The sequence below is a fragment of the Gymnodraco acuticeps genome, unplaced genomic scaffold, assembly GCF_902827175.1.
Source record: "Gymnodraco acuticeps unplaced genomic scaffold, fGymAcu1.1, whole genome shotgun sequence".
Lineage (NCBI taxonomy): Eukaryota > Metazoa > Chordata > Actinopteri > Perciformes > Bathydraconidae > Gymnodraco > Gymnodraco acuticeps.
In genome coordinates, this window is record NW_022992289.1 from 425,004 (window position 1) to 441,467 (window position 16,464).

The 16,464-nt window shown below is 41.4% G+C and overlaps 1 protein-coding gene across 2 annotated transcripts in view; it reads right to left on the reverse strand.

Annotated features, from left to right (window-relative positions):
- gnal (guanine nucleotide binding protein (G protein), alpha activating activity polypeptide, olfactory type) overlaps window positions 1-16,464 on the reverse strand; it is a 48,047-nt gene that overhangs the window by 19,676 nt on the left and 11,907 nt on the right. For both annotated transcript variants that reach the window (XM_034207757.1, XM_034207758.1), the window contains exons 3-5: window positions 15,820-15,874; window positions 15,535-15,654; window positions 6,628-6,725 (exon numbers count right to left, since the gene is read on the reverse strand). In XM_034207757.1, coding sequence (XP_034063648.1) covers window positions 6,628-6,725; window positions 15,535-15,654; window positions 15,820-15,874 — 273 coding nt within the window. The remainder of the gene's footprint in view (window positions 1-6,627; window positions 6,726-15,534; window positions 15,655-15,819; window positions 15,875-16,464) is intronic.

Below are 16,464 nucleotides of genomic sequence, written 5' to 3' on the forward strand. Positions count from 1 at the left end.
GTTTGTGCAGATGGAGTCCCACTGAGCTTCCAGTAGATCAGATTCTACGGTTCAGCTCAAAACCACTCCTTCTTTTTCCTCAGAAATCATGCACACAAACACACACTCACTGATATATTCAAACACACACACACACACACACACTTCCATAGTACCCTCTTTGATTATTCCTCCTCAGTCAGCTGACAGCAGGGTCATCTGATTTTAGCAAGCGACACAAAGGTTTTTGTTAATCTGGATTAAGGCACTGTATGATTCTTCACATAAAGAAAGTATTTATGTATTAAGCGTTTGGTGTAGTCATAGTCATAGTCATAGTTTTGCTTTAGTCATTTAAAAAAGAAGTAAAGCAATTTACTAGAAAGATATGGGAGATGAAATACATTGAACTGAAACCTTTGAGGCTATCTATAAAAGATGTGTTTACTGGAAGTGGCTTCAGCCCTGAACAAACAAAAACATGAGGATACCAAAAAATAGATCTACATCATCCTCCATCATTTATATAACAGGATCAAAGCATAAAACACACCAAACTAATTCTATGTTGTTTTTATTCTTTCTTTAAACTACTGAAAAATCCTATTCATCTATTTACTTCCTCTTCTCTCTAGTTGTTAACGTGTATGGATTATTCAGATGTAACCCTTAAAACAGTGATTGTTTAGACATGGTCTATACATATCACAACATCTCAAATGATGCTCTGACTGCAGTGAGACAAACATCCAAGCATAAAGAAATCCATGTTGTGTTTTTAAAATACAACTAATCTGAAACAAGTCATTACATTCAAACGTGTAAGAAGAGCCCTGTCAGAATCGGCCTCTTCTGCTGGTGCTATACTGAGTAACATCAAAGCCACTAAAACATTAAGAAATGAAGCAACTTATTGGTGACAGGAAAAAGCAGCAGTGACATGCAGCCGGTGTATAAATATCGCTCTCTCGGGCTCTTCCGTGAACAGAAGAGGCTCCTTATTGAGGAGATCCACTGTTTGCGAAGCGTAGCCCCTCTGTTTCTGTAGGCCCTTCAGGGGCCGGGGCTGGCTGACAATGCCGGCCATTCTTAGCACTTTACTGCCCCAGATGACTGTGTCAGTGGCCCCCAGGCTGGTGACAGAGTCCCGTGACCAGCACTACACCCCAGCCCCAGCTCCAGCCTCAGCCTCAGCTCCAGCTCCAGCGCTACACCCCAGCTCCAGCCTCAGCTCCAGCCTCAGCTCCAGCCTCAGCTCCAGCCTCAGCTCCAGCCTCAGCACTACACCTCAGCCCCAGCTCCAGCCTCAGCTCCAGCACTACACCCCAGCCCCAGCACTACACCCCAGCTCCAGCACTACACCCCAGCTCCAGCACTACACCCCAGCTCCAGCACTACACCCCAGCTCCAGCACTACACCCCAGCTCCAGCACTACACCCCAGCTCCAGCTCCAGCACTACACCCCAGCTCCAGCCTCAGCACTACACCCCAGCTCCAGCTCCAGCACTACACCCCAGCTCCAGCCTCAGCACTACACCCCAGCTCCAGCCCCAGCACTACACCCCAGCACTACACCCCAGCCCCAGCACTACACCCAGCTCCAGCACTACACCCCAGCTCCAGCACTACACCCCAGCTCCAGCTCCAGCCTCAGCCCCAGCACTACACCCCAGCTCCAGCACTACACCCCAGCTCCAGCCTCAGCCCCAAACCCCAGCCCCAGCTCTACACCCCAGCACTACACCCCAGCTCCAGCCTCAGCCCCAAACCCCAGCCTCAGCTCCAGCACTACACCCCAGCACTACACCCCAGCCTCAGCACTACCCATCTCTGAGACCCAGAGATCTGTCCCGTCACAGCTGTACCCCGACAACCACGACTAACTAGATAACATAACATCCCGACTTGTGATGTTCCTTGTGAATTAAGAAAAATGTGTGACAAATCGAGTGTCATTTGGAAAACACTGTGATGCACTGAGTTTCATTAAGCAGAGTCAAAAGCAGATCAAATGTTAACATGTACAATTACTTTTACTAATCTTGAATACAACACAGTAAGGATTTGGAAAGTTTTGGAAATACTAGTTCAATATATTACATTAAAAAAGTGTGTAACTCTCTTATGTCAGATAATAGTTAAGTTAAGTTGTTTTTTACAAAGCTGCAAAAATGTGTTGATTAATTCATTACTATTTTGATAATCACTTTATTTAAAGTTCTTCATTTGATATTCAGACATTAAAGTAGTAGGAGGGGGGTACAATGATCCATATATCCGTATGAATCCATCAATTCAATGAGAAACGATACAATAGCATCGATGCGATGGGAAAACATTGATACATATCGCTGTTAGTTAGCGGTGCTATTTTGTGTTCAGTTAATTTATCAGTAGATTAATGCTTCAACTCCTCAAGACTCAAGCCAAGCTCCAGTGTCTTGCTAGCCACCTGCTGATAAAAGTGAAGGGGGTTAGCACTGAAGCTAGCAACAACAACAGTCCAGCCTCACTCTAGATGGACCAGCTATTCCTTTACTGACAAGTTGCTCACCAGCTTTGACCAGCAACCAGAACTCCATCAACAGGTCTTTATCAATTATTTCAATGAAAAAGTATGTATATAATATCATACCGTAAAACGTGTGAGTCGCACTCCTAGTAGCAAAAAACTATTGTCTAGGTAAAGATGTATAGGAGTAAAGTCTACCTGGGCTTGTGTGTGTGGTAATACGAGCTTCTCTGTGCTTTGTTTACACAGCAGGTCCGGCCGCGTGTGCATGTTAGTGCATGTTAGTGCATGTTAGTGCGGCTAGCTAATGCACTGCACTGCACTCATTCCCGGCCCACAACCTTGTAGCACAAATGTAGCAGCCGTCCTGTGGTTCCCCCTCAGGTTAGCACTGTTAGCTCTGTTAGCTCTGCCAAAACACTGAAAGCATTCTGGTAAAGTACCATGACCACAATGCAATGTGCATGCATTGACTCAAGCTATTCCAAGAAATAGGGGATAAAATACCACTTCCTCATAGCGCACCCTCCTGTCCCTAACATAGCATCAGCGCCATCTCTGTCCCAGGCCTCATTCTCACTGCAGGATAAACCAGCTGTATCGCTCAGCTGTCTTTCAGAGCAACATTTCTGCAGTTACATTCTCAGAGTCCAGCTCCATCCAGGGCAGCTCTCCTCTGGCCCAGCACACCGACACAGGAACAGCTCCATACCAGCAAAAACAGCATCTAACACCCAATAACAATCATCCTATAGTATGACATACCTTAGTGTATGAAGCATGTCATACATTGTGTCATATTTGCTGTGGGACTGCAACCATTTAAAAGAGCAGGAGGCCTGGGAGTTCAGATGTGCGTGTGAAAAAGTGTTTGATTTTGCCGTTGACACATCCAAGGCATTGCAATGGAACCAGCCTGCCGCCGCTGAAAATAGCTCGTAATCAATCAACTGGCAGACACATATCTGTGCTCTTAAAACGTATAAATGTGCAATGCAGAGGGCCGATCAATGGGTGACAGGATTCCACAAGCATCGATATGGACATGCTCTTTGGCATAACAAGCGCTCGCCATCGGCCCATACTTATTTCCTGTGCCTCTGTCCAATGGGCCAGGCCTGCTGGAAAAAATATCTGCCAGTGTAGCAAGGTCTGTGAAGGACAACACAGACGAGGTGGCACAAGAGAATTATCTGCCTTCACAAAATCTATAGCTATAAATCTAACCATACTTTAATCCCTCGTGAAGTTATTTGGTGTTTTTTTACGGTCATTTATCTAGTGTGTTTGACTGTAGGCATGTAAGCTTGCAGCCTTTCATTCTGTTCCTACCCATGTCAGACAACTTCCTCTTTAATTTACTCTCTGTGAAAGAAAGCACTCTTATGACATCTGTGACCAAAGACATAGCCTATAACAAAAATCTAAATAAATAGAGATCAGAAAAAGCTTCCTGGGACGACTAAGGATCTAAGAGCAGGTCGGGTCGGTGCAAAGTTCAAAAGGAGCTAGCACTAGGAAGACGGGACAAGCTAACAGGCAGACCCTTATAGTCTTTGACTTGGAGAAATAGCCAAACCAACACAACGGACATTCTCCTAACAGTATAAAGTTTGTTTAAATACAGCCCGAGTCCAAAGTTATGACCGCTGCTCCCTTCCTTTCAACCCAGTTGGCTGCTGGAGCTGTCTGCCAGCGTTTCACTACTTCCAGGATAGTCGCTAAGAACAGTTATTGTAGTTTGGTGGTCATAACAACAATAGGTGTGTGTGTGTGTGTGTGTGTGTGCACGTGTGTGTAGGCCTTTACACATAGACAGGTCTGCTGCCATGTAGGACAGAGTATCTATGAATGCCCTCCGTCCACATAGTTCATGCTGAGGTTAAAGCAGAGAGGAAGTAAGTGAGAGGCCACGCAGCCTGACAAATTCCAGACATTAATCAAACACACTGACAATAGAGCATATTGTGATGCTTCTACTGAACACTGAGATTTCCAAATCATCTGCAAATGTGAAAACTGATCATTCCAGTTAAGTGAATTCACATCAATGAAAATGCAAGGAAAAGTGAGAAGAACACAACACCTGACATAAAACAAGAGCCACCACAACAGAACTACAAGAATAATTAACCACAGCTTAACTGAAATCACAGTGTGTTGAACGGTATAGTTAACCACATAAAGCTGTAACTTATTATCATTTTTATCTCCTCTAGACACGAGTAATATAAATGTGTTAGCTTGATGGAAATGTATTGGCCAAACATGCAACTGCTCACCAGCTGTTAACCAATCAGAAGCAGCGGTGTAACAGCCAGAGAGGCTGTGATAGGAGGAGAGCAAAAAGGGGCAGGAGAGAGAAGCAAATCACAAAAGTGAATGATATTGAAGAGGAGGAGGTTGGAAACATGGAGGACAGGCAACTGGGACCTAGAATAACTAATAAAGCATCAGTCATTTTGTATTTGTGTTGTTTTAGAGTAGATGTATAATCACTTTAATGCACAACAATGCAAAGCTACTCGCAACATAAGGACAAAAAGCCTAGTTCAAAACCAGTAAATGCACTCCAACACAAGAACAGTCGCATACAAGACACTTTTAACATACTGTATGTTTTTAATTCACTCTGTTAATACTTACTGTCCATGTCCACTTACAGCTGTCTGTGCTAGAAGCAAGGCTCAATGGTTTCAGTGTTACAAAACAAACGGAATAATAACAACATAAAGAGGACCACCTCATGTTCAGAGTTGTAACAAAATGATTAAGAAATTAGATTTTAAATGTTGATGATACAACGATATTACATGATACTGGAATATTGACTAAAATAAACACAAGATGCTTTTTTATATAATATTGTTCAGTCGTACTGCACAGACACATACTGACTCAGGGCAGCAAAGACAAACACAGGCCTTGGACTGTAACAGCTCCACCTTACAGATTCATGTGACTCTCCAACCATCACCTGACTATCTCTCTCCTTTCTATGGAAGCTGCTTTCAGGCAGGGCAACCAGGGGAAGACTTGACCCGAAGTCAAATTTATGTTCAAGGAACGGAAGATATTCAGGAAGAGAGTACAGAGACTGTTTGTCTACGTGCTCTACCATCTTTAAAACATTTCAGCTCTACATCCATGTACCGCGGCAGGCTCAGAGATCGCTGACAACAACACAATATCTCCAGCCGCTGATAAAGTGTGACTTTGAGCGAACCCTGAGAGATAAAGGAAGCCAACCTTTGGGACGGGAGGGGACAACTTCCAGTGCACTCCAGAGTCTGTACCATGAACATGTCCTCATATTTACATGTGAATCCAGAGGTGAGTCAGAGAGGAAGCAGAAGGAGAACACTGTAATCAGTGAGTCACTTTGCATATCCAAACTTCCTTTTACAGGCAAGACGGGGGCCCTCCACTGTGTGCGACTAGCACCCTATGGTGGCCCAAGGTAAAGTGGGAGCCTCCCAAACAATATGGGGCACCGTGCAAAGAAGCATCAGTTTCTGCGCCTTGACACACTGCCGTTTTCAGAGTGCAATTGGAATAACTACACAGATTGATACCAAAACTCATAGCATTTCTCAAGCCCATTGGTCCCTTAAAGTTAGGCTTTTACCTCCACAAGTACACAATCACCAACATTACATTCCCACATTTAAATGCAGCATTATTACATATTAACTTGGGTTTACAGACAAATATTACATCCAAAAAATTCCAAATGCAACAGCTGGGCATTTTAATTCAGGCCTGGCCGGGCTTTGCATATTGCCATGGTGAGATGTCAACACGCTGACATGAGACGATATAAGTATCATTTTCCAAAGGACTGCCGCTTGTCAACTGCCGCTTGTCTTGCCACACCTAGAGTAAACATATATCAGCCATATTCATATATGACCTGACACCAGCACACACCGCAGAGCGCTTACCTCAAACATGATACAGAGAGGATAGACACAGAAGGGATGTGGACAAAAAGCACAAAAAGAACAGCTAATGTGTTCTTACGATAATAGCTCTACTAGTAACTGATTACACAATGCATCGAGTTACATACAAACCCGCGAGTATCATAAGCTCCAGATCACACCACAAAATGTCTTAAAGTGTTTCAACTCACTATTGTGCACAGTCGATGAGCTGGTACTCATTGGACCTCTCAAAGCATGCCTTCACTCCTTCGTCGTCCCACAGCTTCTTTGCGTGATCAAAGAACTCCTGAGGAAAGAAAAGGACAAAAGCATTAAGGATCAGACATTAACAAATGACAACAAAATGAAAGTACTATGTCTTGATGGGAAGGTCAGCAGATTTCAATGAATTCATACATGTATTATATGGTTCAAGCGGAATGCTCGATCTTAGTCTAAAGTTATGAACATCTTCCCCTGTGAGCTAATCTAAGTCCTTGTGCTTTACACGTAAAGCCCACTTTTATTTATGCAAGGAAATGATCCCTTCAAGAGTGTTAATCATTTTAAGGAAGTTTAGTTCAGTTAGACCTGCTAACAAAAGGCCATATCCATGCCCACTAAGCAGACTATGTATTTTAGACATGTTGATGCATACAGTTAAGTATACCTTGTGATGAGTAACCTACGATTAACTAGTGTGCAGCAGACATTTGAAAATCTGAACTTGTTGTTTAAAATGTGACTTAAAGTGGGTGAAACTCGTGCTGCCATGAAAACTGAGAAGCTCTATAATGAAAAGTCACAGAATGGTTTGCTAATTCGGTACATTTATACAAAGATTTCTAAATGGTCTTACAGTTTTTCAACAACAGCTCTCAGTTGCACACAATACAACCAGAGCATACACACACATACAACCAGAGCATACACACACACTTACATACAGTGCATACACACACACACATACATACAGTGCATACACACACACACACTTACATACAGTACATACACACACACACATACAGTGCATACACACACACACATACATACAGTGCATACACACACTTACATACAGTGCATACACACACACACACATACATACAGTGCATACACACACACACACACATACATACAGTGCATACACACACACACACATACATACAGTGCATACACACACACACACATACATACAGTGCATACACACACACACACACACACATACATACAGTGCATACACACACACATCTGCCCGGCACAACCACTGTGTTGCACTGTTGGCCAATGAGCTGTTTAAGCAACTTGGTGCCAAGGACTGCCGTTCATTATAAGGAGCAAAGAGTGCATTAGAATATCTTTCTAATAGCATACGAACACTTTTAGCATTTCCTTAAAGGCATGGATCAACATTTTGGGAAACATGCTTATTTGTTTTCTTTCTTGTTTTCTGTACCAACAGGCGCCATTCATAAAGAGGACATTCCAATAATAAATCAACATTTGAATGCTGCGCGGCTTTTTTCTTTTATTGCATGTCTATGTATTTTGTCTAAGCCTTGTAGATCTGCACAGTCGCAGATAAAGATTAGGCTAAACCAGGGGTCTCCAACCTTTTTCAGGATGAGAGCTACTTTCAAAAAATAAAACAAGTCGTGAGCTACTGTTGCTTTTTATTTTTGCAGTGTATATATTTAGCACATTGTAACATTATCATATGCTTACCCTTAACCTTTGTGTGCTGTTTGGGTCTGTGGGACCCGTTTCCAGGGTTTACTAAAAGAACATGTATTCCATTTAATTATTTTAACCTGCTTTATTTGGGGGTGGCCTCACATCCTCTAGGGGGGTCCTCACCTCCTCTAGGGGGGTCCGGGGCATGCTCCCCCGGGAAGATTATTTTTAAATGTTGAAGTGAAATGCATCAATCTGGTGCACTTTGAGCACAACATGAATGTATGGATACAGCTCTCAACACTCAGATGAAAGGGAGATGTATACTTTTCAATAATCCAAACATCTTTAGAATATGATCTCAACCAATAACAAATCATTTAAACTTGTTTATTCTTGTCTTATGTTACCTAGTTAGCATTCTTTCTTTTTATTTATGCATATTTTACTAATCACTCCCCTTTTAAACTTGTACTGTCCTTTGGTACACATTGGAATGATTTCTTACTTATTTTTTACAACTATATTAAATAGATAAAGGTGTGCTCTCTCTCTCTCTCCCTCTGTCTCGCTCGCTCACAGAGGCTGTGTGCTCCTCCGTGGCGATGACGGCTTGCGTTAAAAAATAATAATAAACATATTTGTAAAGTGGGGGGACACAAACGGGATTTTGAAAAGTGGGGGGGGACATGTCCCCCCTGTCCCCAGTGGAAATTACGCCATGCGTGTGTGTGCGTCAAGTGCACTACATATATATGCAAGTTGCAACACACACAGTAAAACTCTGCCCCTCATGTATAGGCTGGCACGACTAGGCTGTTCAATGGGGCTGATGTGTTGATTCTGCCCGAAGGAAAGGTCACACTCCTTATGAAGCGGTGAGGTCCCGCTCCACATTGCTTTTCTTCCCGACTGCAACGCTGGTCCCGCAAATCAAGCAAGAACATTTCCTTTTTGTGAGTATTTTTTACATTTTAGATTTGCTTGGCGAGCTACTTATTGAGGGCTACCGGTAGCTCGCGATCGACGTGTTGGAGAACCCTGGGCTAACCTAATCATTTAATATTATAATCTTTGAAAATTCCACTTGTAGGATTGTTTCTGGCTCGTCTGATCCAAACATTTCCAAAAGCTTCAGAGCGTTTTCAAGTCAAAATCTATAAAAACAAAAATCACAACATGTTTTTATCTAACTAAATATATTGTGCTTCAATTAATATATTTATATCGGAGTGTAGCATTTAAAAAACCTACGAGCTGTATTCATTATTACAGGAAGTTGATTTCAATAAAAAAAGATCGCAATTAATCAGTAAAATCCCTTTATTCAAATTGAGGATTGTGTTTTGGATGGAGTGATAGAGAGTGAAAATAAAGTGACATTCATTACACCGCTTGCACTATACACATGTAGCTGGAGTAGTAATATGATTAGCTTAGCTTAGCATAGCATACAGAGTGGAAACAGGAAGAAACATGTAGCCTGACGTGAAAAAAAAAAACTACCAAAAAATGCTGTAAATATTTTGAAGGTGAACAACAGTCCAGAACAGTGTTGTCAAAAAAAGTTTGCCAGGTTTGTTTGAATACCATCAAATCTCTAAATGTAACTACACAACAACATAAGCTTTCAGAACCAATCCAGCAATGTGCAGCCAGAGACTCTGAACAAGGAAGTAAGAGGATAAATACACTGGTGTTTATCAAGAAATAGATCCAGTACGTGAGTCTCCCTAAAATCACACATTTTCACATTTCTGTGTTTGTGCCGAGTACAAACCAGCACTTGTGAAGACTAGAGTAACTAAGTTACAATTGGTCAGATGAATGCTCATCAAAAATGCTGGCCACTTTTTCTTAATTTGAACAGCTTCTTACATATTGCCTTTCTTAGGAAAATAGATTCACATTCAACTCAAAGTAACATCCTTCTAAGGTCACTCTAAAAAGTGTTTGAATGCAGCCCTGCCTTATATATCTGCACAAATGAGATCTAATGTTTCAAAAAAGTTCAAGAAAAACTATTAACACTGAATGCAGTAACTTGAATACTTGCTATTAATTACTCTGTCTCTACGAGCAGTGGCAGAGGGAGGTGGTATGAGTTCTCATTCACTTCCTCGATAGATCCAACAGTTCCTGAATTTCAACTCATGACTTTCTGATCACAAGGTCTCCTCTATGAACTGTAACCTAAAGCAACAAAGGTGGTACACTAGTCATAACTTAATTGTGCTCACATTCAGCGAACATTTGAGAAACCGTCAATCAAATCTCCTAAAATATACAAATAGAGCTTCGTCAATCCAGCTGTGCAAACTCCGTCCAAAGGCTACATGATGCTGTAACATACGTCTCAGTGGGAGCTTTATGAGGGGAGCTCGTCTTATCAATGACTTTAAAACATTTCCCAGGACTCTCTGTATGCCCTAAACAAAGATGATTGGGCTAATATCCCTCGTCGCCTGCTACTGTGCACATGTCTTTCCGATGGGCTCCTCCTCTAGCCTGGAACCACCACATGACTCTCTGCACTCCTCGCTCTGACTGGGGAGAGGGTGAAAGTAGCCCCGAACCAGAGAGAGCGATGGAGAAGGAGCCTGATAAATGATCACATGCTCGGGGAGATCCGGTGATTAAGTTCGACATGGAGGGAAGAAGCCTCACAGAGAAAGAGATGTTAAGAATTGTTTACTTTTATTTGTTACAGATGAATATCGGCAAAAAGTCAAGAAAAACCGTAACATGGATGCTACCATGTTAAGGGTGTACATTAAAGTGTGACACATTAACCCTCCATCCGTTTGATTTCAGTTTTGTACACACCAAACTTGTGATTATCAAAGAAAATGGGGCCAGTGTTTGCTCTCTCGCCTGTATTTGCTTCCACGTCTGTTACAGTCAAACTTTCACCTCAACTAATATCAATAAGATTCACAGCGCTGATTACATTCTTCTGCTATTGGTTCTGCAAGTCTCGACAATTTGTTTTACCCTGGAAGACGTGGAGAGGCTTCAAAACCTAAAAGAAGGGCCCGACAAAGCTAGGAAGCGTTGGGACTGGATAGAGGGAGGACGTGGGTTAGAGGGTGGAAGGGGCAGAGAGGGGGGGGAAAGCAGAGTATGGTCCTCAGGGCTCTTTTCCACAGAGGCGTGTGACACTGGGCCTTTGAATAAATGCAGTGTGTGCTGCAGTGCCCTACAGAGGAACTGATAACACGGAAAGAGACCAGGAGGGAATCTGCTTTAACACAAGCTTTTTTAACTCTTTCCTGTGCTCTTCCCAGTCCACTCCCCTCCATCACCAGATGCTGATTCTCTGGTGGCTCTGCCGCTTGGACAAATGCTTACTTCAGCCTAATGTTGATCAAGTGTGTGATGTAATATTTCACTTGAATCATATAGGACAGGCTGACACAGGGAACAAAATGGCCTGAATCTGATTTGACTTAGCAAAACAAAAGTTGTGGAGCAACTGGATTGCATCTTCCGTCGCGAGGGGACACTCAAATTCCTTTGGGTAAAGTTTTGAAGAGACCTTTGGTCTGAGAGTAAAATGTACAGCCACTAATCCCAAATCCCTCCATACACAGCCAGACATATAAACAGCTAGCTGCTCAGTAAACCATCAACACTGCATGTGTTGGATCTGAAAGGAATATCTGTTTAGATAATGGTCACCCAGAACAGAGAGAGATCTGACTTTCATGGGTTACCTCAGTCATAAACAGAAAAAGAGTACAGAGAATGTAGCTATATTTAAAAAAAAGAGTCAAAGCCAATGAGAGAGCGACTGTTTTGACACTGTTCATCTTTCATAACATGGAACCAAGAAATGGAGCAGCCCTACATGCCACCCTTTGGCCCACATTGCTGATGTTCAGGTAATACATTTGAGGAAAGAACAAACTTCCTGAACTGAAGCTGTTCATCATAAAGAAATCACCAAGAAGCTAACGACGAGGCAGTGCTATAGACGTGTAACCCCTGTACGGCTGTAGTGAGGAACACAAGCAGCAGAAGCAGGTCACGTTCAATAGAAATAGGATGGCAAACTGTCATCAGAGTTTACAGGCCAACATTGAATAAAGGTACAAACTCACTGACAGTTGCTGGTGTGCACACATTTAGCCATGGTGTACATTTTACACCATTCATTGGTGCAGTTATTCTGAATCGTAGCACAAAAATAGATCAGTATTTTGGGGATCTTGCTGAACATAATATGAAGTTCACCTTCCACAACATACTGTAATTCTTATCTTGATTAATAAGCCCTTAAAAACAACTTCTGTGGGCTTAATCCTTGTATTTTTGATGTGTATATATACCATGAACAGGTCTAAAATGTTAACTCAATAGTTAGTGACTTGCTTGTTTTAGCATTAAAAGGAAAGGCTTACAGTACATGTAGGCTTTAACATGTCTGACGGAGGGAAAGCTACATTGTGTGAAAACAAGGGCTCATTTGAATTTGCTCCACTTCAGTCGACAGACACCGTCGGGTGGCTAGCATAGCTACCACAGTGACATTTGTTTCCATTTGCATAGACAACCGTTTGTGTTGGTGCTTTATTTTTCCATAGGCCCACTGTTATCCCAAGTTACTGCAGGGAAATATTTTACAAAAAGAAAAGGATGCTTTGATGAGAGTACAGGCAAGCAAAGCTAAGCCATGCGGTTTACATAAGAAGTCAAAGGGGAAATGGTTGTCTCAAAAAACATACAAGTCATAAAGAAAAATGCAAAGGAAAATCTACTCCGTAAAAAACTTTTGGAAATGTAGCTAACACTTCCAGGCCTATTTTGTTGTATGGAGGCATTCATATTAATGATCTATCTTGTCATGTGACTCTATATTCCATGTGAGTACACCAACAAACTATAATCATACAGGAAGAAATCCAATACATGATCACATAGAAGAGACACCATCTTCTCCACCTACAGCACCTTTAAAAGACTCATGACTCAGGGGCCGGCAGCTATAGTTCTGATGCTAGTCGCCTTCCTATTTGACTAGCCAGACACAGCCCGCCCCTAACTATGCTATCACATCAACTTATAATGCCCAATAAAGTTATATCATTTGATAAACAACTATATTTGTTCAATTGATACCACAAAAACATGTCAACAAATGATAAGGTTGAGTCAAGCCCTCATGAAAGAAGGCACTGAACATAGCAGAGATTTGGGATTAACAAATAAAGGATTGTTTGAATGACCTAAAGTGTGTGAAGAATTTAAAATTCAGAGATGAGTTGGTTTCAGAAAACCTTCTTAAAAGAAAAAGTTTTTAACGAAAAGTTGCAGCCAATAAAAAAGTGACTCATCTCCATGGTCATATGCAGTCAAGCATTTTAGCAACACTTTGATATGGTCTAAGTAACGTATGTCATATGACAAAGTAATAGGAGCAAATGATTAGTTGCAGTTGATGAGTCACTTGAGAGAAAAATATTTCAATAAACCTATATAACTTTTTAAGCAAAAACTTTATTTAACTTTTTATTTGACACATTTGAATGTAACCACTTTGGCTTTGGGATCCTGTGATGAACATGTATCCCAATTGTCACTCTCACTCTTCCCATCTAAATATATACAAAGCATGTCAATCAGGGAAATGTAGGAAGTCCGAGAATATTGTCCTCTTCTGTTTCCCATCCACGGCTATAACAATTACTACATCATATTGCCATGTATTGAACATAATGCGTATCAACGAGAAACGGTTTCCCGGTTAGATAAATGATCTTGGTTCACCATGACATCATCTCTCACAAAGTTTCCGGGTAAAACATACTTCCACATTTCACAGCGGCGCCAACAGGTGAAAGCCACAGGTTAGTGATTGGCCGTGTTCCCGCGCTGCTGTATTGGGTGTCATGCCTGGTGGCACTAAGTGACAATGTAGTGGTGACACTGACGGCACAAGTGAAGCCTGAGACTGATGACAAGCACAGACACTCCAAACAGAGCCATGTTGTTCGTTTGGCCTGGCCCGGCCTGGGAACTCTCCCCATGGCCCGACCCTCACACAGCATCCACTGCTGCCCTGTTAACACTCTCACTGTGGGCCCTGTCAGGAAATTATCACCCAACTTCTTTAAATGGATATTCTGGTGATGTAAATAAAGTAGCTGAGAGGGAAACATTATGCAAAGATGTAAGATAGCAATACAAACATTAACCCACTTTAAAAGACAAAGCAGTGAAGGGATGGTATGGATAAACCTGAATATGACCTCGACTTTGAGGCCTAGTTATAAAAGTCATATTCCATATTGTGGCAAAAGTAATATGTATTCATCTGCAACAACCCCAAACTTCACTCAATATTGTCCCAAAGACAATAATATAGGCTGCAGCAAATGTTATCCTTAAAATCAAAATGTCTTAAAACCGAAGCTTCCATCTTGAAATTACTCGCTTTCAATAAAATGAATTCATAGATTTGAAAAATGTTGATACATTTCCATTTTCAAAACCCGAAAATATTTTGTTTACAATATTAGAAAACAAAAATATGCAACAAATCCGCAAACTGGAGAAGCTAGAAATCAGGATATTTGGCATACAGGTACTCAAAAAGTTTCCAAAATAGTTGCTGATTATTGACTTATGGAAGAATAAACCAATAGTTTCAGATCTAAAGGACAATATTTTGTATTTGAAAAGAAAACAAATGTGTTTGCAGTTGCTCTGGGATCATTGTCGACTCTAATACAACCAACAGCAAAAGTTCAGATCAATACTCCAAAAAGAGACGAACCCAGTACTTGATTAATACATGATCACGTGTTAATAGTTCCCATAGAAGGCCAACTGTTTTAACAACGAATAAATACAAAGTCAGTCTTCAAAAAGTGTATCTACAGCTACTCCTGTTTTGCAATGCTAGCTGTTGTCAAACAAGTAACACTTTCAAAATTATGTAAAACATCACCTACATTTCCAGCACATGACCTCGCACTATCGAATGCCTGATCCCATACTGAAAAGAATCCCATGTGCTCTAACTCGCCTCCACATCCATACAGTACATCTGCTCCGGCTACAAAAGGCGATCAAACCTTTGACAAGCACTTAAATCAACTAACTGCTGATTCACACAAGTACGTTTTCATTTCCATTTAAAACCATATAACTCCCAGGAGCAAAAAACAATGCCCTCTGATTTGTTGATTTAAAAAAAAAAAAAGAGCCCACAACATCATAAAAGGAATAAATTAAAGAATAGAGGCAACATTAGGTCTGTTATAGGAAAATTGCATCTGCCATCATTGAGCTCTATCAGCAAGATCTACATTGTTTGACGTAAAACAAAAACGCTCTGGTCACACATCATCCAACACCCACACAATTAGTAAAGACAGAATAAGCACATATGTACTACCACTCATATCCACATCTGCAAACAAACTTTATGAACGTCTTACCTGCGAGTAGTCAAAGTCGGAGAGGGGTGCTATGCTTTTGATGTATTCGATTCTGAATTGGTCCTCTGGGTTGGCTAGCGGGACAGGGGGTATTAAAGTGCTCATCGCAGACACTATAGTCTACAAAGCAGAAGTTATGGGAGAAAACAAACAAACAAAAAAGCATTAAGAGGGGTGAATACATGAAAAAAGGCCTGTATAATAATAATCAGTACAATGTGATTGCAGTTGATGTAACAACAGAGACGTTGACCCCATTCAGGAAGTGATACAGATCAAACTTACCACTATGGCATCCTTCACGTTTTTCCGAATATCTTGGATTTTCTGTTTCTTTTCTCTGCATGGGGAGAGAGTAGATGTGCAGGGCAGGAGTTACGAAAACATCAACCAAAGCAGACCACAAAAGATTAATCAAGCTAGTAATAAATAAGAATAGGGGTTGACTGTATTCTTATAACATGTATACATACATTACAGGTGTCCAAGCTTGGACTATGCACCAGGTAACAAGGAAATACACCATGGTGTTCAGTAAAATGCTAAAGTAAAGGAATATGAGGTGTTGTAGTTATGATTGTCTTTTTGTATCTTAAAGAAATGCTAGATAATGCCTCCTATGCTCTTAAAATCCAGCCTCCATGTTACATATACAGTGGGCTTTCATACAGTTCCAGGACTCTTGACATGTACTAGGCCTGTTTAAAAAAGACCACTGGTAAGATCAATGCCATGCAAGGCCTTGCAGCAAAACAAATCATCAATAGGCCTGTGTCGATCACAACCTTTCACCCTCTCTTACATGAAACAGGAAACGGTGAATTATTTGGCATCTGTGTGACACTGAGATCATCACATATGTATGATAACTGTACATGTACACGAAAAAAAGGAGGAAAAGGCAGAGAGACAGAGAGAGGAGGGGGGAAA